This window comes from Trichosurus vulpecula, chromosome 4, assembly GCF_011100635.1.
Source record: "Trichosurus vulpecula isolate mTriVul1 chromosome 4, mTriVul1.pri, whole genome shotgun sequence".
In the NCBI taxonomy this organism is placed as follows: domain Eukaryota; kingdom Metazoa; phylum Chordata; class Mammalia; order Diprotodontia; family Phalangeridae; genus Trichosurus; species Trichosurus vulpecula.
Window position 1 is genome coordinate 281,806,757 of NC_050576.1, and position 27,188 is coordinate 281,833,944.

The 27,188-nt window shown below is 43.1% G+C and overlaps 2 protein-coding genes across 2 annotated transcripts in view; both read right to left on the bottom strand.

Moving 5' to 3' along the window:
* Positions 1–4,965: 4,965 nt before the first annotated feature.
* On the bottom strand, positions 4,966–12,339 carry LOC118845481 (ciliogenesis associated TTC17 interacting protein). Its single transcript, XM_036753397.1, has 10 exons — positions 12,298–12,339; positions 12,004–12,096; positions 11,103–11,303; positions 10,642–10,697; positions 9,814–9,900; positions 9,436–9,603; positions 8,884–9,008; positions 7,352–7,428; positions 5,961–6,049; positions 4,966–5,482 (listed from the first exon to the last, which is right to left on the bottom strand). The coding sequence occupies exons 1-10, from the start codon at positions 12,308–12,310 to the stop codon at positions 5,195–5,197; spliced, it is 1,197 nt and encodes a 398-aa protein (XP_036609292.1). The 5' UTR covers positions 12,311–12,339; the 3' UTR covers positions 4,966–5,194.
* A 7,870-nt stretch (positions 12,340–20,209) lies between these two features.
* LOC118845606 (probable hydrolase PNKD) overlaps positions 20,210–27,188 on the bottom strand; it is a 29,077-nt gene continuing 22,098 nt past the window's right edge. The window contains exons 6-9 of the mRNA XM_036753584.1: positions 26,608–26,771; positions 26,039–26,125; positions 25,049–25,164; positions 20,210–22,578 (exon numbers count right to left, since the gene is read on the bottom strand). Of these exons, the coding sequence (XP_036609479.1) occupies positions 22,405–22,578; positions 25,049–25,164; positions 26,039–26,125; positions 26,608–26,771 (541 nt within the window). The 3' untranslated portion in view covers positions 20,210–22,404. The remainder of the gene's footprint in view (positions 22,579–25,048; positions 25,165–26,038; positions 26,126–26,607; positions 26,772–27,188) is intronic.

Sequence of the window (27,188 nt, forward strand, 5' to 3'; positions counted from 1 at the left end):
AAGGAGATCAAATCAATCAATTAATTTAAAGAAATTAACTCCAACTATTCACTGGAAGGTCAAATGCTAAAGCTGAAGTTTAAATATTTTGGTCACACAATGAGAAGACAGGATTCATTGGAAAAGACCCTCATGTTGGGAAAGATTGAAAGCAAAAGAAGAAGGGGACAGCAGAGGATGAGGTGGATGATAGTATCATGGAAGCAATGAACATGACCTTGGACAGTCTTCAGGAGACAGTGGAGGACAGAAGGGCCTGGTGTGCTATGGTCCATGGGATTATGAAGAACCAGACACAACTGAACAAAAACCACCTGTAAAGGGGCAAGGCTTATTAGCCTGGCAGATTTCTAACTTGGAGAGTCAAGGTAGTTTGGTATTATAAACTGAGCAGTGATGAATAAGATGCCCATATGCATCTCTTAAGGATTCTTTAAGCTGGTACTAATTTAGCCTTTTAAAAGTCATCTTTCAGATAACTGTTTTTGCAATTTATGGTCTTAGAGACTTTCCCAGGGGCACTGAGAGGTTAAGACTTGACCTGGGTCAATAGTAATAATAATAATAGCTAACATTCATATAGAGCACTAAAACTTTCAAAGTGCTTTACAAATATCTCATTTTATCTTCACAAAAATTCAGAGGGAGGAGGGTTAGGTGCAAATATTACCCTCATTTGATAAATGAGGAAACCGAAGCTAAGAGAGATTAAGTGACTTGCCCAGGGTCACATAGCTAGTGAATGTCTGAGGCTAGATTTGAACTTAGGTCTTCCTACTACTCTACCTACCTCTGGGGCCACAGCCAGTAGGCTGGCTTGGAACCTTTCCTCCCTTATAACAATTTCCTTTTCTTTTTTGAACTAAGTATATTGAGTACTATTGAGTAAGTAGGAGGTTCTGTGATACTCCTTTTTTCAACTATCCATCCTAAGAGAAACTATCCTTCTGATAGAGACCCTGTACCTTCCAGTCTAGATGGTTTTATCCTTATTGCTTCTCCCCCTCTCCATCTATGGAAATATTACCCTTTTCCAAAGCCTAGCTCCAATATCATTTCCCAGAAGTCTTCCTTCATTACTCTTCTTACCCCCCCTCCCCCACCAAAAAGAAAAGCAAAAACCTGCTCCAAACCAGAAATGGTCCCACCCTCCTCTGACCTCTTGGAATACTTAGTTTGTGCTGCTCATTCTGACATATGGTAGATATTGGCATACATGTCACATACAAAGATACTTGTATGAGAAAAGATTTCGGTTGTGTGTGTGTGTGTGTGTATGTGCGCGTGTGTGTATGTGCGCATTCCCAAATATAATGGGAGCGGGAAGAGGTTCAAGGTGTTATATGTGGATATGTATTTGTTTTAATTTATTTATTTTTAGTTTTCAACATTCACTTCCATAAGTTTTAAATTTCCTTCACCTCCCTCCCCTCCCCCCTCCCCAAGATAGCATGCAATCCAATATAGGCTCTTTTCTTATTCAACATATTCTCACATTAGTCATGTTGTATAGAAGAATTAGAATGAATGGGAGGAACTATGAGAACCATGAGAAAGAAAAAACAAAACAAAAAAAGAGAGCAAATAGTATGCTTCGATCTGGATACAGACTTCACATTTCTTTCTCTGGATGTGGATGGCATTTTCCATCATGAGTCTTTTGGAGTTGTTTTAGGTCTTTGCATTGCTAAGAAGAGCTAAGTCTCTCAAAGTCAGTCATTGCACATTGTGGCTGTTACTGTGTACAATGTTCTCCTGGTTCTGCTCACTTCACTCAGCATCAGTTCATATAAGTCTTTCCAGAAATACATGTAGATATTTGTGTTTGTGTGTGTCTAGTTCCTCTAGATTGCCTTTTTCAAAACAAATTTTCATTGATGTCATTTTCTTACATCACCCAAATTTCTACCAGTATCCCTTTCCCTCCCTCTCCAGTAAAGTTATTCCATATAACAAATAATTTTTTAAATTTTAGTTTTTAATTTTTTAAATTTGTCCTTTGTAGCAAATAATATTTTTAAAAAGGAAAATAAAAACAGCAAAACAGGAATGCATCAAAAACATTTGAAAATATGTGCAATGCACCACACCTGTGAATCTCCCACCTCTGCAAAGAGGTGTGTTGAGGGGGTCCTTTCATATCTCTTCCTTGTTCTTTGTAATTTTGCAACATTCATTTTTTCATCCTTTTGTGGTCCTTTTGTTTACACTGTAGTTGTCAGGATATAGGTTTCTTGATTCTGTTTACTTCACTTGGCATCAGATTCCGTAAATCGTTCCCTCTTTATTGCATCATATTTGTTGTCTCTTATAGCTCCCTTGTTTTCTGTTACATTCATGTACCACAAATTGTTTAGCCTTTCAATGGGCATCTACTTTGTTTGCAATCCTTTGCTATCATAAAAGGTGTTTCTTAATGCCTTTTTATCTTTGTGTGGGGTTTGGGGTGGTGGTAGTACAGGTGGGTCAAGAGCTCAGGAAGTGTTCACAGGAGGAGACAGATGGAACAGAATTAATGAGACACCCCCCTGGAAATGAAACTGCTCTGCTCCCTTTAGATTCTAAGCTCCTTGAGGGGAGGGGCTGTCTTTTGCCTCTTTTTGTATTCCTAGGGCGTAGCACAGTGCCTGGCAGTAGGCACTCAATGGTTGATGCTTTCTAGGATGGAAAAGGGGACACAGTGAAACAATTCTGTTCCAAGGGCACTCTGGGACAGGAAAATCACCTGGTAAGAATAGGAGAATTTGATCTTCGATGTCTAGTCAGAGTTGGTTTCCTCTTTCTGCCCTTGTACATTCAGACACATCAAATGAGATTAACATGTGCAATGCTTTGCAAACCTTAAAGCTCTCTATAACTGCTTGCTATTATTAATCAATTAATAAACATTTATTTGCCTACTATGTGCCAGGCACTGTTAATTCTAGTTATCATTATCATTACTTCTGGGTTTCCATAAGGTAGAGGAGGCAGTGGCTGAGGAAGTCAGAGCTGTGAGTGACTCTGATCCTGGAGTAGGGCTGAAGGTGACAGCCTCAAAGAGAAAGAAGCCAAAGTTACTACAATTATTGACTTCTCTCAGTCCAATGAGATGGACGGGTGAGCAGGGTGGGAGAGACTGATTTCTTTGATTATCTCTCTCACTTTGTCTTTCTTATATGTCAAGATCCTGAGATGGGTTGCAGAAGCCCCCCTCTGATTCTTTTCCAAAAGCTGCGGTTGTATGAGGCCATAGATTTTCCAATACCTCCATCACCTCTGCCTCCCTCACATCCAAAGATCTGGGTAGGTGAGCTAGAAGAGGTTCAGGAGTTGGCTGGAGAAAGATGTCTCCATAAAGGAGTACGTTCAACAAACTATGTCATAACCATAATAATAATAGCTAGCATTTACATAGCACTTAATTTGCCTCATAGTCTTTCTTTGAATTTGTGAATGTGAAGCTTGTGAGCTGAGAGAGGGGATCACTGGCTTGATTGCAGGGGAGCAGCATCTTCATGATCAGTGCCCTCTATTGGCCAGTGGGGGTATTTCAGCCTTTTAACAAGGCTTTCTCAGGGCAGCACAAGAAACTCTTTTTTAAAAATTTTTTTTTAATTTTTTTTTCATGTTTTCAATTTATTTATTTAACATATTTAGTTTTCAGCATTGATTTTCACAAGAGCTTGAATTACAAATTTTCTCCCCATTTCTATCCTCCCCCCAACTCCAAGATGATGTATATTCTGGTTGCCCTGTTCCCCATTCAGCCCTCCCTTCTGTCACCCCACTCCCCTCCCACCCCCTTTTCCCTTCCTTTTTTGTAGGGCAAGATAAATTTCTACGCCCCATTGCCTGTGTATCTTATTTTCTAGTTGCATGCAAAAACTTTTTTTTTTGTTTTTGAACATCTGTTTTTAAAACTTTGAGTTCCAAATTCTCTCCCCTCTTCCCTTCCCACCCACCCTCGCTGTGAAGTCAAGCAATTCAACATAGGCCACATGTGTATCATTATGTATAACCCTTCCACAATACTCATGTTGTGAAAGACTAACTATATTTTGCTCCTTCCCAACCCATCCCCCTTTATTGAATTTTCTCCCTTGACCCTGTCCCCTTTCCAAAGTGTTTGTTTTTGATTACCTCCACCCCCATCTGCCCTCCCCTCCATCATCCCCCCCTTTTTTTATCTTCTTCCCTCTTCTTTCCTGTGGGGTAAGATACCCAATTGAGTATGTATGGTATTCCATCCTCAGGCCAAATTTGATGAGAGCAAGATTCACTCATTCCCCCCTCAAGTGACTCAGATATTGCGTTCCCTTGCTGGATAATTAATACAGTGACAAGCTGTCTTACTGTACTTAAAGAATGCAGCAGTGGAGTCATACAAGCCGACTGTTCACATGTCATAGGCATAACTATGCATTGTAACTTACTCCGTTGTAACCTACCTCCTCCAATTCTTTTCGGAAAGCTGCAGTTATGAGGCCATAAATTTTCACCACAAGGCAAAGACGGTGACTTTTGTTCTTCCCATTCCCCACCCCCTACAGAACTTTGCACATTGTAGGTACTTAACAAATGACTGTTGAATGAATGGGTCCTATTTACCGGGTTTCACATTTCCCCTGGTGGCAGACCTGAATTTCAGAAATAATAACTAAGGGGAAATCGCTTTTCTCCATACCCCAAACCTTGCATTCCTAGACAGATTAAGTGATAGCAACCATCACGTACACATAACCCTAAACCTAAATATATGCCCAGGGCTTAAGGGAAACAGACATCAAGCCTAAAAGAAGTTTAACTGAATATGTGCACCTTTTTCCCCCTTTTGGGTTAGACTCCCTGGCACTCTGCATCATCATTGTCTGAGATATTAAGTGACAGAATCAGGAGGGCCTTTGACACCAAAACCAGTATTCTTTCCACTACACCACACCAGCTTCCCATGCCAAACACACAAGAAACTCGGCACAGAGATTAGAAGTCAGGGAGACACCAAAAGAGTCCCCTGTTTATTCTTATTTAGAACTTCCTAGTGAGGCCTGATATTAGAGTCAGCTAAGTCCTGCCCTGCCCTGCACCCCTTCCCTTTCTTGTGCTCCCAGGCCCCAGGGATCCTTCAGTCCTTCAGGCCCTAGAGTATTTTGCCTGGAGGTATCTAGCTACTTCCCTCATGCCTAGGCTATTCAGGACTCATGACTCTCCTTGGCTATGAGGAAGGCTCTTCAGTTTTCTCCTCTGATGACTGCTGTGGCGTCTCCTCTAGCAAAGTACATGCCACAGGGAACCTGTGGCTTCTGAAGGGGCTGGGCCTGTTGGAGGACCGGAAGGGGGGTAGTGGGCGCCGGCCCCGGGCAAAGGGACCAAAATACTCAGCAGCAAAGGTTACCACATTAGAAGGCTGGCGGAGCAACAGGAAGAGTAAAAAGTCAGAGATCAGGTTCTGGGCCTCTGGATGATGCCCCATATAAGTGGTATGGCTGGCCTGGAGCTCTTCCTGGGCAGAGATCATAAGAACCGGAGGATTTTAGAGCCTGGGAATTTTTTGGTACAACCTCATTTTAGAGATGAGGAAAAGACCCTCATCAGAAACGAAATGATTTGCCAAAGGTCATTCAGTAAAGTGGTTTAAGCTTAGATTTGAACCCAAACTCAAATCCAGAGCCAAAGTGAGAAGTCTCCAAAGTTTGCCTTTGTCCCCTTTCCCTAAGGGAAAACTTGTGCCCTCCTCTTCCCTATCTTTTGTACCCTGGGCTGATGCTGATCTTAACTCTTTCCTCCTGGTTCTATCTCTCTTCCCCCCCCTCCCCCCAACTTAAAAACCCACTCTTGGGATCAGGGTCAAATGTTTTCATAGACTCATTGACAGTGGGTCAGTGCTCTTGAAATCCCGGTTCCTGGAGCCTCTCCTCTGTCTAGCCTTCTCTCTGGGAGCCTCATCAGGATCATTCATCTTGACTGTCTGATTCTCTTACCTTCCGGTCTCGGAACATGGCAAAGAGCTGAACATCCTCTTCCCAATCCAGGGGTTTCTTTTCAAACACTGGTTTGGGATCAAACTCATCTGGGCAGGGAGGGAGGAGGAGGTGAAGAGGGGAAGGGCAAGATTAAGAAATTGGAAATTTCCTTTCAGTCTTCCATATCCCCTCTGAAGTTTGTATGGCCCAATGGGACTCAGAAAGAAGCAGGAATAGGGGATGTAGGGAGACTCATTACACAGCAAGTTTTGACCTTGATTTCAGGGTCTCTGAGTATATTCTGTGCGCTGCAGCAGCCCCAAGAGTGTCAGATTTCAAGGCAGAAGGGGCCTTAGTGATCATCCAGTCCCAACTCCTTATTTACAAATTACAGGATCCCAGATAACAATAATAATGATGATGGTGAGAACAGCTAGTATTGACACAGCATTGTAAAGTTTGCAAACATTCACTCATTTGACCTTCACAGCTCTGGGAGTTAAATGCTATTATTAGCTCCCTTTTACAGATGAGAAAAACTGAGACACAGAGAGGTTAAGTGATTTACCCAGGGTCATGCAGCTATTAAGTGTCTGAGGCCATATCTGAACTCAAGTCTTCCTGACTCCTGGCCCAGTGCTCTGAGATCCATTGTACCACCCAGCTGACTCGCTAATAGAGATAATAATAAGGGGCAGCTAGGTAACGCCGTAGTGCATAGATTGCTGGGCCTAGAGTCAGGAAGACCTGAGTTCAAATCTGCCCTCAGACACTAGCTGCGTGACCCTGGGCAAGTCACTTAACCCTGTTTGTCTCAGTTTCCTCATCTGTAAAATAAGATGGAGAAGGAAATAGCAAACCACTCCAGTATCTTTGCCAAGAAAACCCCAAATGGGGTCATGAAGAGTTGGAGATGACTGAACAAATGAGATAACACTGGAAACACTTTGCAAACCTTATAATGCTATATAAATGCTAGATATTATTATTGTTAGTAGATCCAGAAACTGAAGTTCAGACGAGGCTGTCCCTGTCCCAAGGTCTTATGGGTAGGAAATGGCAAAGCTAAATTTCAAACCTAGGCCTGGTTCAAAATTTGCTCTTCTTTTCACAATCCCTGATGCCTCAGATACTATTTACTTGGGGAATGAATGGAAATGCTATCCCTTTCTGGAAAGCCCCTGGAGGTTTTCCCCACCTTTCCTCTTCCAACTAGCCCCTCGGTCACCAGCTGTCACTCCATAAATGTGGACACTATATAGGATGGTCCCAGTTTCAAAAACAGGAAATACGCTTTTAGCATGGCTTTGGAGAGGTAATAGCCTTTATCAGGCCACGCTTGTGTCCTGATTTTGGCTTAGAAAAATTCCAGGCCATTGTTCCCCTGCCTGACTTGGCCCGCTACTTACCCTTCTCCCTCATTATGGGCATCTTGTTGATGATGCAGCAGAAAGGGGATCCCACCTGGATTCTCTTGGCCAGGTGCCTAAGGTAGAAGGAAAGGAGGGTTTGTATAAGGCACTAAGAATGGCAAAAGTGGGGTATGGTGAGGTTTGGAAGGGAAAATATTCAATTCTCCCCTCCCTTCTCCTGGCCTGGTCATTAGGAATATCTATTCACTAGCCACCCTGAGCCAGACTACTCAAACAGGCTCAAGGTCATTCATATCTCCCATTGACTCTCAAATTCACTTATCACCATCTGTAGTCAACTATCACCTGTACCTGTTTACCTCTGTATCTACCATGTAAACTACGCAGCAGTGAAAAAGGTCTAGGGTCCAGGTGGAGTGCAAGATCAATATTAATAATCAGTGTGAGAAAGAACTGATAGCACATGAATGCAGATTGAAGCATACTTTTTTTACTTTATCATTCTTGTGTTTTTGGTCTGTTTTCTTTTGCAGCTTGGCTAATATGGAAATGTTTCGCATGACTATATATATATATATATATAATTTATATCAAACTGTTTGCCTTCTCAAGGAGGGAACAGGGGAGGGAAGAATTTGGAACTCAAAATTTTAAAAAATGAATGTTAAAAATTTTTGTTTACATGTAATTGAGAAAAAAATAAAATTAAATAAAAAACTCAGCAGGCGGCTAATGAGAATCTTAGACTGCATTAAGAGGGGAATAGTGTCCTGAACAGGGCAGGAATTTCTCCATTCTACCTCTGGTCAGACTAAATATGAAGTATTGTGTTCAGTTTTTATTATTTTTAAATCTTTATTTATTTATTTATTTTCAGCCAAAGACAAGATTTATTGGAACACAGGTAGAGGCAATTCTAAAAATCCGCCATATTAACCAGACTCTTAAAGAATCTAAGCATTGACTAGACTCTTAAGGAATCTGTGCCTATTATGTTCAGTTTTGAGCATCGTATTTTAGCAAGGATGTTGGCAAACTGGAGTGGGTTAAGAACCCACTCCAACAGGTATGGTGAGGGGACTAGAAATAGACCATGCTAAATGAAGATCTATTGAAAGAGATATGGATGTCTAAGTCTGAAAAAGAGAAGACTCGGGGGAGTGGCCACTCTGGACCTCTTTCCCTTTCTGTAAAATGAGGGAATTGGATTAACTGACCTCTAAGGTTCCTTCCGAGCTCTAAATCTATGATCCTGGAAATGAAATGGGTTGTCACAGGAGCAGTAGGTTCTAACGTGTCATTGGAGGTATTCAAGTAAAGACCAAGACTGGATTTTCACTTGTCAGTGATATAGAGATTTCAGATACAGGTTACTGACATCTGAGGTCCCTTCCAACCCTGAAATTCTGACATTCGGCCCACCCACCACCCACATCCATACCCACCATTCAGCCCTTCATGCAGTCATCACCTCCACTCCCTTACATCCATATTCACCACTAGACCCTCTCACCCATTATGGGCCATCAGCCATAATCCTCCACCTTCCACCCGGTAAACTTGCTCACCCATCTGGTAACAGGTAGTAGTGCCATGTCATGGGGATGTCTTCATTAGAATGCATGGTCTGTTCTACCACCAACACTTCAGCCTGCTCTGAGCCCAGCTGAATGGTCTGGAAGCCCAGGGCTTCCTAAGGGAGGTGGGAATGGAGAAGCAAGAAGGCCATAGATCAGACACTCTCAGTCTGACCCTCTTCTCCCCTTCCTAGCCCTCCCTTTCTCACATACCCTGTCTCAATACCACCCTTCTTTGTATGTCCCTCAATCCTCCCCAAACAATCTGAATCTCTTCTTCTTTTCTCCTGACCTGGGGAGGGCTTTCTGAATGGCCACAAGGGAGTACAATGAGTGAGGAGCCAAGGTGGGATGAGGATGCAGTGAATGGTGCCCAGCTCCAATCCCCTGGTCTCTAACCCAATGTGCTCTATTCTGTAGCAACTCTCTCCCTCAGGACCACTGGATTACTCAGCCCTCTCTTCCCTGCCAGATCCTGGTCCACCAGAAACCCTTTCCTCTGCCCTTCCCCCAGCTCCCTCCTAGGCTACATAGTCCCCTCACATAGGTGGAGTGGCAGAGCTTTCCTTCTGCATCAAGGGTCAGGAATTTGGCATTTTGGGGAACCTTCCGTCGCCAGCCCATCACCCTTAGCAAGACCAGGTTGGCAGACTCTGAGATGAACCCATCCATTATACTCAGGTTGAATGACGTCTTTTCTGTCTTCATAGCCTGCCCAAGATATCATATGGGTCAGAATTCCTAGTGGCAAGGGGAGACGGGGATGGGTGGGAATGGGAGTAGCTAAAGCCTTAGGGCAGGAGGGCCCTAAGAGGATTCTTCTAGTCCAGCACCTCCTGTACAAACCCAGTGCATATCCAGTCAGACTATTCCGAAAGGAGCCCAATGACACCTTCCCTCCAGATGAGGGTCCCCACTCACCTCACCTTCCCTGAGGATCTTTGTCATCAGCATATCTTCGTTCTGCCTCAGTAAGGTGGTCTTCATGTCAGTTGACAGAGGTAAGAACTGCCAAGTTTAAAAGGAATGGGGGAGGCATGGGAACAAGTTGATGAGGGGGCCAAAGGCACAGAGGAGTGGAAGACAAGAGCCCAGAGGAGCAGCTAGAGTCTTGGAATCCCTGAGCTTGAGCAGGCTCCACTGGTGTGAGAGATTTCTGGGCTTAGGGTGGGATTATGTGAAGGGGAAGTTGACCCCAAGGGTTACAGTGCCCTGCAATTGGGAATGAAGATGGGGGGGAGGCAGGACCACTGGATAAAAACCAACCCCCTGACCTCTTGAACCCTCTGTCTATTAGAGTTATGTGCTGTTTGGGGAATGGAGCTTAAATTGTGGGGAAGGGGAGATTTAAGAAATTAAAGGATTCTGGGGCACCTGAGAATATTAATAACAATTCACATTTACACAGCAGGTTAAATTTTACAATTTGCCTTCCTCACACTATCCTGGTGAGCTAGGAAGTACAAAGATAAGCATTTCTGTTTTACTGATTAAGAACTTAGGATGAGGACCAGAGTGAGGAAGTAACTTGTCTACGATCATACAGCCAGGAAGCATTCAAGTCTAGATTTGAACCTGGGTCTCCTGACTTCATATCCAATGTTCCTCAGGTGGTCCCAGGTCTCCCAACTCTCCCGCCCCCCAAGCTCCCATATCTTCCTATGGTGGACAGTCTCTGTCATTAGGCCAAAGCTAAGGGCCTGTGATGTTGAGAGAGAGAAAAGAGGTGGGAAGAAAAGTTCCTGACACCTTGATGAATTCATGATGGTGCTGCTCATATGTTTCCAAATGCCAGGAGACATAGCCTGAAAGGAGGACCAAAGAGAGAGAGACCTGATGCAGGTGGAGGCATGGGGTAGAACTGAATTTTCTGAGAGAGGGGGTAGAAGGGTAGGGAGGTTATTGGTAAAGGTGCTGAGACTCTATGGACTGGCACTTGAGGTCTCAGATTAGAAGAACTGGTCTGGATCTAGCCTCCAAGAGACTGCTGGAGTGCTTGGGGATGTTTCCAATGTTTGGAGTGTTTGGAGATCCCCTAGCACTGTTAGGAGAAAGACTTGCTGATGCAGAGGCTTTGACAGGTTTCACGTGCCTCACCTCCCCACAGCTCCTTATAAAATCATGGGGAAGAGATACTGAGTGAAGTGAGGTGCTGACAAGGAGGGATTAGCTGGGGGCACAAGGGAAAGCTCGAGGATCAGAAGTCTCACCTGAAATAGAGGTCCCACAGGGGATATCCTCCAGCTGGCCCCGGCTGGTGGCATGCACTAGGACACTGAGTGTGATGTCCCCATCAGCGTTATAGTAATAGGCTTGCTTTATGTCTAGGGAATACTCCCCCAGAATCTGGTTGGCCTCAGACATCATGTTCAGGGTCTCAGAGAAATAGAGCAATTCAATTTCTTCTTTACCTATGGGCAAGAGAGGCAAGGGGGATGGGGACCATAGAAAGCTCCAGGCTTCAGCACCTCTGTTCTGTACCCGGCTCCCCAAGCACAGCCATCTTTCCAAAGGCCCAGTAACTCTTAAAGAGTTTCTGCTGGCCTCCACCACTCAAACTACAGATGCTTGTCCATCATGGTTCAGAAGAGCAAACAGGCCAGGAGAGAGGAGGGATTCCCAGGTAGACCTTAGAAATCATCTAATAGAGAGTGGTTCTTAACCTGGGGTCATTGGACACACAAGGGTTCCTGGATAAATTTCAGAGAGTCCATGAAGTTAAGTGGGGAGAAAAAATTACATCTCTGTTTTCATTATACTTTAATTAGAATTTAGTATTTACTTCAATTATTTAAAAAGATTATTCTGAGAAGTGGTACCCAGGCTTCACTACTGCCAAAGGGGTTAATGATTACAGGATTACAGATTTAGAACCAGAAAGAACCTTCGATAGTTGGAAACTCTCATTTTACATATGGGGACCCTGAGACTTGAAGTCAGCTGCCCAGCTTCACACAGGTAGTAAGGAGTAGGTCCTTGACCCCAAATTCAGCTGGTTGTCTGCAAGGGCCTCACTTAAACAGAACCGGGCACGAGGGGCAGCTTCTCTCTTCCCTGGCTCCTCCTCCCCTAGCCCGTCCTCCCCCTGTCCTGGGAAGCGCGAAGTCTCACTGATTGTAGCTAGAAATTCCAAGGCTGCGGAATTGGCTTCAGGTGGGGGCGGCGGTGGTTCCTCCGGCACTTCGGGCTCCGGGCTTTTGGCTCCTGGGGGCACAGTTTAGGCACACAGGGGTGAGAGTGGGGGTGGGGAGTGCGGTATATCCAGAAAGGGGCGGGGGTCGGGGGCAATTCCGAGCCCCCGTCCCTTCGGGCCCCCAGGATTCTTGAAGTGGGCTCAGGACAAAAGGAGGAAGTCCCCTCCCTGCAGAGCCTGACTCGCCAACACCCGCAACGCAGCCCGCTTACCTTTGCCAGGCATGCTGCCGGCACCCCAGAATGTGTCCACTGGTCCCTATGGCAACCGGCGGTCTGCTTCCTCTTAAAGGAGCCATCACCCAATTTCACCCTGCTTTACTCCACCCTTCTAGCGCAGTCCCCAAATTCACTTCGGAGGGAAGCTTTGTGTGGACTGGGTTATTAACGCATCGACTGGCCACGCTGCTCTGTACTGGGTAGTTGACACTCTTTGTTTGTAGGGGATATCAACCAACCCAATCAAAAAATCATTCATTAAGCATTTAATATGTTCAAGGCACTCACTGTCTTAGGTACCAGAGATTCGAAGAGAACCCCAAACCTAGTCCTAGTCCTCAAAGAGTTTATATTTTCCTGAGGAAGGCTGTACAACAGATAAGCAGATAAGCGAAATACCTCTCCAAGAGGGAGAGCGCCCTCCAACAACTAAAGGGAATCAATCAACATGCATTTATTAAGGGTCTGCTTTGGGCCAGGCACTATTCTAGGCACCGGGGATACAAACACGGAAGTCTTTCTCGATCTTATGGAACTTAACAATCTAGCTGAGGAGACGGCATGTTATACCATATATACAAGTATATACCAGGTAGATAGATACAATATAGCTTTGAACAGAAGGCACCAGCAGCCAGGGAGATCAGAAAAGGCTTTCTGTTGGAGCCTTGAAATCTGAAAAATCTTTAAAGATCGATTTTTATTGATATCGTTTGCTTTTATGTAACAAATTTCTCCCCGTCCAATGATCACCCTTTCCTGAGAACCATACTGTATATTTTTTTTTAAAGAAGAGAAAAATAATTCAGTAAAACCAACAACTACATTGAAACAATTTGATTTCATATGCCTTGCTCCACACCGACGGATCCCATCTCTGCAAAGGATCCACATATTTTTCCTTTGGTCACTATAATATACTTTCACAAATTCCGATTGTAATGGAAACACTATTGTGCTCTAGGAAGGGTGGTTTCAGAAAAACCTGAGAAGATCTATATGAACAGATGCAAAGTAAAGTGTGGAGAACCAGAACATTATACACAATAACAATACTGTAACAGTGATGAATTTCGAAAGACCTAATTCCTCTGATAAATACAATGATCCAAGACAATTCTCAAGGACCCATGATAAAAAATGTTCTCCAACCTTCAGAGAGAAATCTGATGAAATATGAGCGCAGAGTGAGGAATACTTTTTTCACTTTATGTTTCTTGCTTTTTACTTTTTATTTTTCTGCAAAATTGCTAATATGGAAATCCGTTTTCCATGATTTGACATGTATAATTGATATATTGCTTGCCTTCTCAATGGGTGGAGGAGGGGCTCAAGGAGGGAGAAAATTTGGAGGTCAAATTTTTTTAAATGCTAAAAATAAATAATTTTTAAAATATGAAAGGCATAAATGGAGATGATGTGTAACAAAACTGGAAAAGTAGGCTGGAGCCAGACTGTAAAGGATTTTAAATGCCAATCTGAAGAGTTTGTACTTGATCCTAGAGGCAAGAAGGCTATTAAGCAAGGGAGTGACAAGATCCGACTTGTACTTTAGGAAGAGTATTTTGGCAGCTGTGGGGAAGATGTGTTGAAGAGAATAAAAACCAGAAATTTGGGGCTTAATTAGAAGTCTAGTACAATAGTCCTAGCAAAAGTGATATATGGACCTGAACTAAGGGTGTGGCTGTGAAGAGAAGGGGACAGATGATCCCTACAGGTCTTTTCTAGCTCTCCTGTAAAAATCATAACTAGAGGGCCTACCCCTAGCTAAATGTGCGATTAGCCACTGAATATATCTAGGCCTCAGTTTCTTTATTCATCAAATAAACTCTTCACATTCCATCATTCTATTTCTAAGGTCAGCCTTTCTTTCATTTGAAAGCAGCCTCATTGATATCTGAAACCGATTGTCCACTAGGGGTCACTGCTCTATTAACTTCAGAAGAGGTTTCTCCCCCACCCCCATCCCCCCACCACACCCCCCAACCCCAACTTTGGTTGTAACCTACCACATGGAGGCATCAGATGACATTCCTGCCTTCCCTAATATCATCCACTCTAAGACACACCTTGCTCTTTTTTCCTTTATTTCTCCCATCCATCAGCCTCCTCCCAATCTACTTGCCCAATCTAAACGCCATTACAATATGTGATCCAGGAAAATGAAACAAGTAGTGACTGGTTCAGTCAATATTCAACAAGGTCAGGGGTCAACAACCTTTTAAGGGAGAAGAGCTGTTCCCCCCCTCAACATTCTTGCAACTTAAAATATATATATATGTATGTATACACACACACACACACACACACACACATACACACACACACACATATATATATATATTTAATTTTAAAACATTGATCCAAGACAATTCCAAAAGACTCATGATGGAAAATGCTTATCCATATCCAGAGAAAGAACTATGGAGTCTGAATGCAGATCAAAGCATACTATTTTTACTTTGGGGTTTTTTTTTTGTGGCTTTTTCCTTTTGTTGTTTCTTCTTTCACAACATGACTAATGCGGAAATTAAAAAAAAAATAAAAACATTGACAATCACTGTAACCAACTAAACTTGCAAAGTATTTATATTTAAATCCATTAATTTCAAGTGATAAAATATCATGGCAATTTTTATTCATTCTTTTTCACCTAAATTTTCTTCATAGTTAATATTTACTTCTTCTAGTTTGTCTTTTTTTTAATTTTCTTTGCTTTGCCCATTTTATAAGTAGCATTCTGTTACATTAATGCACCACAGTTGATTTTTTTTTAGTGGTTCCCCTGTTGGTGGGCATTTAGGTTGTTTCCAGGATTGGCGTGTGTGTGTGTGTGTGTGTGTGTGTGTGTGTGTGTGTGTGTGTGTGTGTGATTACTCATAATGCTGTTTTAAAATTCTTTAGGCAAATAGTAGGGTGACTTTTCTGGATAACTTTAAAAGTGCCCTGCCACATTTCTGTCTAAAAAGTTTCTACATATGTGTAATTCCACCAGCAATGAATGAGTGTGCTTCAAGTATCTTCACCAATGTTGGTCCCACCAACATTGAGTTGTGGTTCTGTTAATGATCAAACACAACTTTTTGAAGAATCCTATCTCTATACCCTAATTCTAATTCTGTTTCTAATTCTAACCCTAATTCCATTTCCATATACATTTTTTAAAAGATTAGATCTTATGTCATCCAGGTAGAGAAATCCTAAGGAGGAAATTCCCTCCATGAAGGCAGATGAATGTCTGTTCTGAGAACACTGGGAAATCTGGTGACCTGCCCAAGGTCATAGACAGCATGTGTCAGAGGTCGAATTTCAATCCAGATCTTCAGAACTCTGTGACTGGCTCTTTGTCCGTCTTTCTACCATGTGTATTTGGGCATATTAAAGCAACAGGGTAACTTTTTTGGAGGGTCTAGGAATACCCCATAATTTCCACTGTTACAATGAATGGAAACAGGTTTCATTATATAGATTTTCCTGGAATGGATTTTGTCTGCATAGAGATGGGAGCACACACAAACACACAGGTATATAAATGTAAAATCTGTATAGATATATATGCTTTTACATATATGCATACATATATGTATATATGCATGCACACATTACATACATATAATATATACACATATTTCCAATGGGCACCAGGGATATTTTACACCAAGGTCATTTGAATTGGCCATGATTATCTTGTTTAATTTATACTAGTTAATGTTGTTGAGTCATGTTTGACTCTTGGTGACCTCATTGGGAATTTTCTTGGCAAAGTTACTGAAGTGGTTTGCTATTTTCTTCTCCAGCTCATTTTACAGATGAGGAACTGAGGCAAACGGGGTGAAGTGACTTGCCCAGGGTTGAACAGCTACTCAGTGTCTGAGGTCAGATTTGAACCCATGAAGATGACTCTTCCTAACTCTAAGCCCTGCACTCTATTCACTGGGCCACCTAGCAATACAGTGAGTTGAACAATCAGCTAACTCTAGTCTTAGGAGCTAGGATAAGCTTGACCTAAGAGAATGATGTTGGAGTGTAGGGAGAAGCAAAGGTGGGAGAACCAAGATCAAAAGTAAGAAACCTAAGGCACTGATATTACTGGATTTGAATAATGAATAAGGGAAGGAGGACCAAGGAAAGGACTGAATGATGGATGCTCTAGAACTAAGCCCTACTGGTCTTCAGAGGTGCAGCTTCATCATTGTAGTTGTACTTTGATTCTTCAATGGAGATGTGACTCTTGCCCATGTTTCTCCTCAGACATCTCATTTTCGACTTGGCCGTACTCATTTTGGATATCTTTGAATTTATCATGCTTCATCACAGGTCCTTTCCCCTCCCCACTTCAACTTCTTTTTGTGTTGTCTTTCTCTACTAGGACAGCTAGGTGACCAAATGAATAGAGCAGCAGGCTTGGAAAGACCTGAGTACAAATCTGCCCTCATACACTTACTAGCTGTGTGACCCTGGGCAAGTCACTTAACCTGGTTTTTCTTTTCATGTGTGCATGTGTTTCTTTTGTTTTCACATTGTATTATTTAATATTTTAGTTTTCAACACTGATTTCCACAAGATTTTGAGTTACAAATTTTCTCCCGATTTCTACCCTCCCACTCCCACTCCAATATGGCATATATACTGATTGCTCCATTCCCCAGTCAGCCATCCCTTCTGTCACCACACTCTACCCCCCCCCGCCCCCCATTCCCTTGCCCTTTACTTTCTTGTAGGGCAAGATAGATTTCTATATCCCATTGCCTGTATATCTTATTTCCCAGTTGCATGCAAAAACAACTTTTTTTTGAGCATCTGCTTTTAGAACTTTAAGTTGCAAATTCTCTCCCCTCTTCCCTCCCCATCCACCCTCCCTAAGAAGGCAAGCAATTCAACATAGGCCACACGTGTTTCAATATGCAAAACATTTCCACAATAATCATGTTGTGAAAGACTAACTATATTTCCCTCCATCCTATCCTGCCCCCCTTTATTCAATTTTCTCATTTGACCCTGTCCCTTTTCAAAAGTGTTTGCTTTTGATTGCCTCCTCCCCCAATCTGCCCCTCCTTCTATCACCCCCCCCTTTCTTATCCCCTTCCCCTTGCTTTCCTGTGGGGTAAGATACCCAATTGAGTGTGTATGTTATTCCCTCCTCAAGTCAAACCCAATGAGAGCCAGATTCACTTGTTCCCCCTCACCTGCTCCCTCTTCCCTTCCAACAGAACTGCTTTTTCTTGTAACTTTTATGTTACAAAATTGACCCCATTCTATCACTCCCTTTCTCCCTCTCTCAATACATTCCTCTCTCACCCCTTAATTTTATTTTATTTTTTAGGCATCATCCCTTCATATTCAATTCATCCTGTGCCCTCTATCTATATATATATATATATTCCCTTCGACTACCCTAATACTGAGAAAAGTCTCATGAATCAAACACATCATCTTTCTTTGTAGGAATATAAACAAAACAGTTCAACTTTAGTAATTCCCTTATGATTTCTCTTTCTTGTTTACCTTTTCATGTTTCTCTTGATTCTTGTATTTGAAAATCAAATTTTCTATTCAGCTCTGGTCTTTTCATCAAGAAAGCTTGAAAGTCCTCTATTGTATTGAAAATCCATATTTTGCCTTGGAGCATTATACTCAGTTTTGCTGGGTAGGTGATTCTTGGTTTTAATCCTAGCTCCTTTGACCTTTGGAATATCACATTCCAAGCCCTTTGATCCCCTAATATAGAAACCGCTAGATCTTGTGATATCCTGATTGTGTTTCCACAATACTCAAATTGTTTCTTTCTGGCTGCTTATAGTATTTTCTCCTTGACCTGGGAACTCTGGAATTTGGAGACAATATTCCTAGGAGTTTTCTTTTCGGGATGTTTTTCAAGAGGCAATTGGTGGATTCATTCAATTTCTATTTTACCCTCTGGTTCTAGAATATCAGGGCAGTTCTCCTTGATAGTTTCTTGAAAGATGATATTTAGGATCTTTTTTTGATCATGGCTTTCAGGTAGTCCAATAATTTTAAAATTATCTCTCCTGGATCTATTCTCCAGGTCAGTGGTTTTTCCAATGAGATAGTTCACACTGTCTTCCTTTTTTTTCATTCCTTTGGTTCTGTTTTACAATTTCTTGATTTCTCACAAAGTCACTAGCTTCCACTTGCTCCAATCTAATTTTTAAGGTGGTATTTTCTTCAGCGGTCTCTTGGACCTCCTTTTCCATTTGGTTAATTCTGCCTTTTAAGGCATTCTTCTCCTCATTGGCTTTTTGGAGCTCTTTTGCCATTTGGGTTAGTCTATTTTTTAAGGTGTTATTTTCTTCGGTATTTTTTGGGTCTCCTTTAGTAAGTCATTTACTTGTTTTTCATGATTTTCTAGCATCACTCTCATTTCTTTTCCCAATTTTTCCTCTACTTCTCTCACTTGCTTTTCTAAATCCTTTTTGAGTTCTTCCATGGCCTGAGACCAATTCATATTTTTCTTGGAGGCTTTTGAGGTAGGTTCTATGACTTTGTTGACTTCTTCTGGCTGTATATTTTGACCTTCTTTGTTACCAAAAAAAGCCTGAGTCTGAGGCTGCATCCTTTTTCTCTGCCTGGTCATATTCCCAGTCAACTACTTGACCTTTGAGCTTTTTGTCAGGGTATGACTGCTTGTAGAATAGAGAGTACTTTGTTCCAAGCTTTAGGGGCTGAGCTGCTGTTTTCAGAGCTACTTCTACACAGCAAGCTCTGCCACAGCAGCACAGCGCTCCTCCCCCCACAAGAACCACCAACCAGGACTGAGACCCAGATCCAAGCAGGGCAAAGCTGCCAGCACAGCTCTCCTTGCACTTCTGCTCTGATCCACCTCTTGATTCCTCCCACCTTGTGAGCCAGGGACTCTGGAAGCAGCTGATGCTGGAGCTCTGGAAGCAGCTGCTGGAGCTTCCTGCTGCTGCTGCTGCTGCCACCATTGCGCCACCTCCACCTCCACCTCCCCCAGGGCTGGGGCTGGACTGCTCTCACCCCCATTATGTAGTTCCCCCACTAAACTGCTCTGTCGTATTTGGTGTTTGTGGGTTGAGAAGTCTGGTAACTGCCATAGCTCGGTGTTTCATGGCCCTAAGGCCTGCTCCAGCCACCTGACTCCTGGTGTAGTCTGTCCTGGCACACTCCCAGCACAGTGCTATAGACCCTTCCCAGAGACTATCCAGGCTGTCCTGGGCTGAAGACCTGCTTCCCTCTGCTATTGTGTGGGTTCCGCAGCTCTAGAATTTGTTCAGAGACATTTTTACAGGTGTTTGGAGGGATTTGGGGGAGCACTTAAGCAAGTCACTGCTCTCCAGGTGCCATCTTGGCTCTGCCCCCCACTTAACCCTGTTTGCCTCAGTTCCTCATCTGTAAAATGACCTGGAGATGGAAATGGCAAACACCTCCAGTATCTTTGCCAAGAAAACCCTAAATGGGGCAGCTAGGTGGCACAATGAGTAGGGCACCAGCCTTGGAGTCAGGAGGACCTGAGTTTAAATCTGGCCTCAGGCACTTAACACACTTGCTACCTGTGTGACCTTGGGCAAGTCACTTAACCCTAATTACCCTGTCTTACCCCCTCCAAAAAGAGAAAAAAAGAAAAGAAAAAAAGAAAACCCTAAATGGGGTCACTAGATTTTACCTTCCACTAGATGGTAAGCTCCCGAGGGTAGGGGCTGCCTTTTTCCTATTTATATCCCCAGCACCTAGTACAATGCCTAGTACATCCTAGGTGCTTAATAATTAATCATTAACTATTGACATCTTTCCATAGCTGTCACAGGCAGTCCATCCATCCAACATATTCCTAGCTTTCTAGAACTCTTGACATTACACGTGAAGCTTTTTGTGGGTGTCCATTTTAGAGACTTAAAGGAATTTTGAAAAAGAAAGAACAGCTATTAATGCAAAAAAAAATAAACTTTTATTAGGGATACATTAACTCACAAGGGAAGGCTAGTGGCTTAACGCGATACAAGTGGGGAAGTAAGGGAACACAGAGCACAAAGATACAATTGGATCACAGTCACTTGTGGGGCAAAGAAACACCAGAGGGGTCAGGGTCTGGTACAACGATCACTAGGTTGTGGGAAGAAGAGGGTCCAGAAAGAGGCACTTTCTGGACTGATGAAGTTATTCCTCTTGTATTGGGCACACCTGGGGCCATCTCTCTCCATAGGGTTGCTTTGGGAGGGGGAAGAGAGACAGGGTCAAGCTCTCTAGGAGGGGTGTCTGACTGGCTTCCCACCTTAGGCTGGTAAGCCTCAATTGGCTAGAAAGTTGTGAATTTATAGCAAGGAAAATTTCTGATATAGTTTATAGAGAAGGGTCAGGGCAAGAATACTAAGAAGAAAATCCTCTTGTCTACAGCAGACAGACTGTCTTAAGAAGGAGCAGAGGTTTAACTGGACTCTGGCCCATCTGAACCATTGGTCTTAAAACAATAATGATGTATTATTCTGGGGGTTTGGATAAAAGTGGCTAGGCTAACCTAAACCTTAAAAGCTAGATAGCTCCAAAAAATGGAAATGTGCAATGCTGTTTTCACTCCATTCAAATCAGAATTATTATCACTTCAAGCTTGTCTTTGATACTGCTATAATCTTACTTAAGTAAAGATTAACTCTTTCAAACAAAAACCCAAACAAAACAAACCATTAACCAGTCAATATTTATAAAGAACAAAAGCAAAAGTGGTTGCAGAACAGACCTCCCAGCCAGAAAGACCTGGGTTCAGGTCCTGCTTCTGACACAAACTGGCTGGATGCCCCAGCCAACTCTCAAGACTATTTCTGTTGCAGATGGCAATTTGCATTGGGAAAGGGAGCATCCTCTTAGGGAGCTTATCATACCAATGAAATCAGAGGTCCGGTAAAAGAAAATTATAGGGAAGGGCTGAAGAAGTTCAATAATTGATTTTCAGTCAGAAGGGTTATTTCACATTCCAGTTATTTTCCAATCTCTGCTAAAGATAGAAGGAAATAGATTGAGAGTTGGGCAGGAAGGATTTAGGTTATAGAGAAGACTTATCATGAGGGAGAGAGGCTCTGGGATCTCTCTGAAGGAGGGGCCACCAGCCCAGCAGAGGCAAAGTGATTGGTCAGTATGACCCTTGGGGGCTCCTGATGCTGAAATGTGTCATACCTACTAGAATAGGCAAGTCCCTATTTTTAGGAACTTCATCAATGCCTCTCTAGGGTCTTGGGTTTGTAGTCTAAGCAAGGTGATCTTAAGCAATGTTTTCTTTTTGTGAGTTGGAGTAGGGGATGAAGCATTGAAATACACTCAAGGGAAGAGGAGCACCTGGATGTAAAAAGGGATGACTCCCTTGATTTTCTATTTTTTTTTTTTTGGTCCTTGGGGCTGACTACAAAGAGGAGTTCTCTAGGAAGTGTTGGCACCAGGGAAACCAGTAGACAAAGGGATTTTGTTTTTGAAGGCAGGGAGTTGTTCTGGGAGAACCAAAGCTAGACAGACATTGAACCCCACAACCTTTTCCAAAAGAAGCCCAGCATTAGCTGATCCTGTTGAAGGATTTTATTTCAAACTCCCTGGAGGGAAGGTGTGAAGAGAGAGGTTAGAGAGGACTAGATCTAAGTCCCAGTGGCCCTCATCTCACCTGACCTTCCCTCCCTCCTGCCTCCTCTGGCACTGGATTCTACTTAGAGTCTTCAGTGGGAAAAAGCAGCATTGGACAGCCAGGATTTGGATGGATGGAGGCTTCCAGTGGTGGAGGTCAAGGGGTAGGGTAGCAGAGATAGGTCAAGATAGACAGGCTGACCCAGAAGACCCCAAGTGTCCAGTTTCTTCATAGACTCCCAACCTACCCTTAAGGAAACCCCAGGACCAAGGTGGGGGGGCAGCAGTAGGCACTGAGGGAGGGGGGGAATACTCTTTATTTCCTTTCTCTCTTCTCCCTACCCATGAACCCCATCATCCACAACCTCCTTTTGAAGTCTACCATGAAGTCAATGCCTTTTTCTGCTCCCTCCTCTGTCAGAGTGAGGGGAAAAGAAGCAATACTGGGGAGGGCAAATGTACTAATGATAGGGAAGGAAGGGAATGGAGAATTAAAAGGGACCCCAGCAAACAGGGGTATCATTTGCCCTTGTGCTGATCCTTGCGCCTCCGAAGTTCTTCAAGTAGTCGAGCTCTAGAAGGGCCAGCATCCCCTCCAGGGCCAGGTAGCGGTCCCAGGGCCTCTTGAAGAGCAAGGCAGTGGGTCCTCAGGAATGGGTTGTATGTCTTCTCCTCTCCAATGGTTGATGGGCACTGCGGGGAGTAAGGCAATAGAAAGCATTAGCAGGCAGGGGGTAAGGAAGAAACTTGGGCTTAGAGCTGGGGGACCCAATGTAATTGTAATAATACTCACTATTATGCCAAATCACCCAATGTCATACCTGAACAAGAATCCCTTCTATAACATATCTAAGTGGTCATCCAACCTTTGTTTAAAGAACTCTAAAAGGGGGCCACCTGCTACCTTGGGGACACTCCATTCTTCTTCTGGATCACTTATATTGTTAAGGTTTTCTGATATCAAACCTCATTGCCATTTTCAGTTTTGCCTTCTCAAGCCAAGCACACCCAATCTAATCTCTCTTCTGCCTGAAAGCCCTTCAAATACCTGAAGATAGCAATCATGGTCCCCCCCCCCCTTTTTTTCTCCCTATCTTTTTCTACTCCTTGTCTCTATCTTAGTTGTCTTTCTCCCAGGTTAAACATCCTCAGTTCCTTCACCTCATCCTCACTAGCCTGGTTGCCTTCTTCTAGAGTCCCTTCAGCTTATCAATATCCTTCCTGAAACGTGGTACCACAATACTCCAGATGTTCTTACTAGGAGAGAACAGAGCAAGGACTATCACCTGCCTTTTTAGCTGCCATATTGAGTTATTTAGATTACTGTCTACTATAACAGCAAAGGTTTTTTTTTCTCAAATGAATTGTTGCTATCTAGCCAGACCTCCCTTATCTTGTATTTGTGAAATTGATTTCTTGAACCCAAGGTTAAGAGTTTACATTTATCTCTCCTACATTCCATTTGATTAGATATGGCTCACTGTTTCAGCTTGTTGAACTTTTCTTGGATTCTGACTCTCTCATTCAGTGCATTAGTGTTCCCTTCCAGTTTTGTATCATCTGAACATTTATGTTGTCATGTAAATAATGGATAAAGATGGCTACAGGCCCAAGGACAGATTCCTGGGGCACTCCACTACTGACCTTTTTCCAAATTGTCATCAACTCATTAATAACTACTCTTTGGTTCTGACTATTCAGCCTTTCAAAAATTCACATAGTTGTACATTAGCTAGCTCACATCTGTCCATTTTATAAGATCCTATAAGATCTCCATCCTTTAAGAATAGCTTGAGGGAGGGAAGGGAGGGGGAGAAAATTTAAAGCTCAAAATTTTATGGAAGTGAATGTTGAAAACTAAAAATAAATTAATTTTAAAAATAAAAAAAGAATAGCTTGAGACTGTCAAAATGTTTTGCTAAAATCTAGGAAAACCATACCTACAACATTCCCTTGATCTACCAGTCTAGGAATCTTTAAAAAAAGGAAATGAGGTCTCCTCTGACCTTTTCTTAATGAGGCCATCCTGGATCACAGTGATGACCAATTCCTTTTCTAGATGGTCAGTAACCATTCCTTTAATAATGCGCTCTTGAATTTTGCCAGGAATCAAATTCCAGCTCACTGGCCTATAGTTGCACACTAGATTGTGTTTCCTTTTATGAAAATCAGGACATGTTCCCTTCTCCAATCCTGTAGTACTTCTGCTTTTCAAGACTTTTCAGATATTACTGGCAATGGCTCCAAAATCATATCTGCTAGTTCTCTTAATGCTCCAAGGATGTGGGTTATATGGGGCTAGTCACTGAATTCAAGGATGGCTATGTGTTCTCTATCATTCTACCTAAAAGGATATACGTGGGCTCACCTGAGATATCAAAGCCATTGGAAAGAATATAGCATGATACAAATTTATTTTTGGAGGGACAAAAAGTGGCTTTTGCTCCTCACTAACTGTATGAGCTTGGGTAAGTCTCTTTACCTCCCAGAGCCTTGGCTTCCTCTTCTTTAAAATGAAGATTATGATGAGAATGTCTTAACTCCCTTCATAATACTCCCTACTCTGCATTAAATTGGCCTGTTTCCATTGTCATATCCCCTTCAGTAGATTATACACTACTGTGTCTGTAGAGGATGCATCATTTTGATCCTCGTATGCTCAGTGCCTGGCATAAAGGAAATGCTTCATGACTTAATAAATATTTATTGAATTTGATTAATTACACAAGGTCACCCAGATTTTAGTAACTAGCCAAGTCAGGATTTAAACCCAAATCTCTTAATGCCAAGTCTAGTGTGCTTTCAAGAGTGATAAAGCAGACTGGTACTTCCAGAGTGGAGAGGTGAACTTGTAATTTTTTTTTTTTTTATTGAAGAGCTGGTGTGGCAGATTATGTAAAGGACTGGACTTGAAAGCTAGAAGACCTGTCTCCAACAATGACCATATGCAAATCATTTTCCCTTGCTAGCATTCAGTAAACATCAGTAAAATGAGGATGATACTTTATTGCCTGTGAAAGAGAGTTAAAACTTATCCTACCTCACCCACTGGAAAATCGTTAAGGAAATGCTCTGAATACCATAAAGGACTAAAAAGATGAGTTATTCCAAGTGCTGCCGTTATTCTGCTTCCCTGGAGTTCCCCCTTGCCTTCCCCCCTCACCGTGCTCTTATATTCCAGGCGCTGCTGCTGAACCCACTGCATTTTCTTCTCTCGGGCCATATTTTCTGGTTCCACTAGACCCGCAAAGCTCAGGTTCTCCTCCGCATACTCATGACCTGGGCCATTCAGGGAAGAAATAAGGATACATGGCACCTGATAAGAAAAAGGTACCAATCCTCCCTTCCCCTGAGAAGTCCGTGGCTGGGCAATGGGTTTGGGGGGTGGAATCAAAGTGAGAACAACAGGTACAGAGTTACAGGCAGCCTTTCCAGGTCTTAAGATCCAGTTCCAACCAATGGAGAACCCACTCTTTAATATGCACTTGACACAATAAAAAATTGCACGTCACACTGATTTCCCTCTGACCAATCAGACTGTGTCTTCAATTGAACGGTGGCTATTAGGCAGTCATACCCCACCCTGAATCACACCTTGAGCTAGGTTCCTGCCTATCAGAAGCCAGCTCTGAGTGCTCCTCCCTCCCATCATAACCACATCGGATAATCTCTTCTGGATATATTCCAGCAGGATGTTTGAGGTTCTCCCAGTTGTTGCTGTTGCTGCTAATCAGTTAAGTAGGAGGTGTTAGGATACTGGGCCTGGAGGAAGAGGAGGAATATGATCCCAGTTGCTTAGGAAGGGGTGACTCAGGGGAGAGCAATGATTTTAAAAACCTCATCCAGGCAGCAGATTCAGCTGGCAAACCCAGACTACAATCATCTCTTTCAGATTTGGGGTCTTGTGTTCTAGAGATGTTTTTTTTCCTCTCTGGGCCTGGCCTTGAAGTCCCTGTTTGTATCCAATATCTGATACAGACAATTTTTCTAACTCGGGGGACAGTTTTTCTTGCTCTCAGGTTGGGAGGTGGAGGGGAAGGAAGTACAGTGATAAAGATAGGGTGCCAGATAGGTAAAGATAGGATGTCAGATAGGTAAAGATAGGGTGCCAGATAGGTAAAGACAGATAGGATGACAGCAATGACTCCTTTACCAGGCCAAAGCAAAGTATCATCTCCCAGGCCCATGATGAGGTCCAGCGAGTTCAACATAGTTGCAGGTGACCCTTCAAATATTCTCCCTGGGGGAAAGAGAGGAGAATGGAATGAGATACACAGTACAATAAGGGCATGGAGCAGGCTAAACTGGAGGGTTTAGTCACACCATGTTTTGGTTCTTGTCTTCTACCTGGCCCTCTGTTCTTTCCCAGTCTCCTCCTCCCTTATACAATTTTATTGCCTTCATCTAGAGAGCTGGGGAGCCAAGACCTCTGGAATTTTCCTGCCTCCTCTGTGCCTTGATTTTCTTTACTGGATATTAGGGGAAACCCATTAAATTATTATGCTACATTACATGTTGGACTTGTAGTCCCTTCCCATTAATTGGAAAGGATTAATGTCTAACTTGATGGGCCCCTGTGAAACTTCACCATTCACTTTGGTTTTCTGGCCCTGTGCCTTCCTCCTAATATAGGAGCCTCCCCTCCCCATTATTTTCTAGGAGTGTCTCTCCCTTCACCAGTGTCCCATCCCTCACACCCATCCATCTGAGGATGGGACTCACCACAGCCAGAGAGGAAGAGAACATCTCCTGAAAAGAGGCAGGAGGGGCCTTTGTAGGGTTCTCCATCCAGCATATAGATCATGTGGCCCCGGGTATGACCTGGGGTGGCCAGAGCCTGGAACTGAAGCCTCCCCACACTCACCATATCCCGATGACAGAGGGGACTGGAGAAGGCAGAATAGAGAAGAAAACACATTAGCATGCACTTTATACCTTCTCTACTCTCACTGCTGCTTGACAATTGGGCAGTAGACCCTGGAGAGGGGTTCCTAGATTAAAGACAGATTATCTTACCCTGGCTTTCAAAGTCTCTGACCCAGAGCCGGATTGATGAGAGGGAAGAAGGAATGTACTTAGTCCTAGGGCACAGAGGTGGTCTGGATGTGTTGGGACCTGCCTATCAAGGTCTCACTTGGTGGAGAGACTGTGTAGAGGGCAGAGGGAGAAGGCAGGGAAAGAGTATCAGAGTCCCTCTTCTGCTTAACTGGGTGCCTATAGGGCTACAGAAGCCTAGCTGGGTGGGAAAAGCAGCAGGTAAGAGAAAGGGAAAAGAGGAAAAACAGAATGCCCAGTAAGGGAGT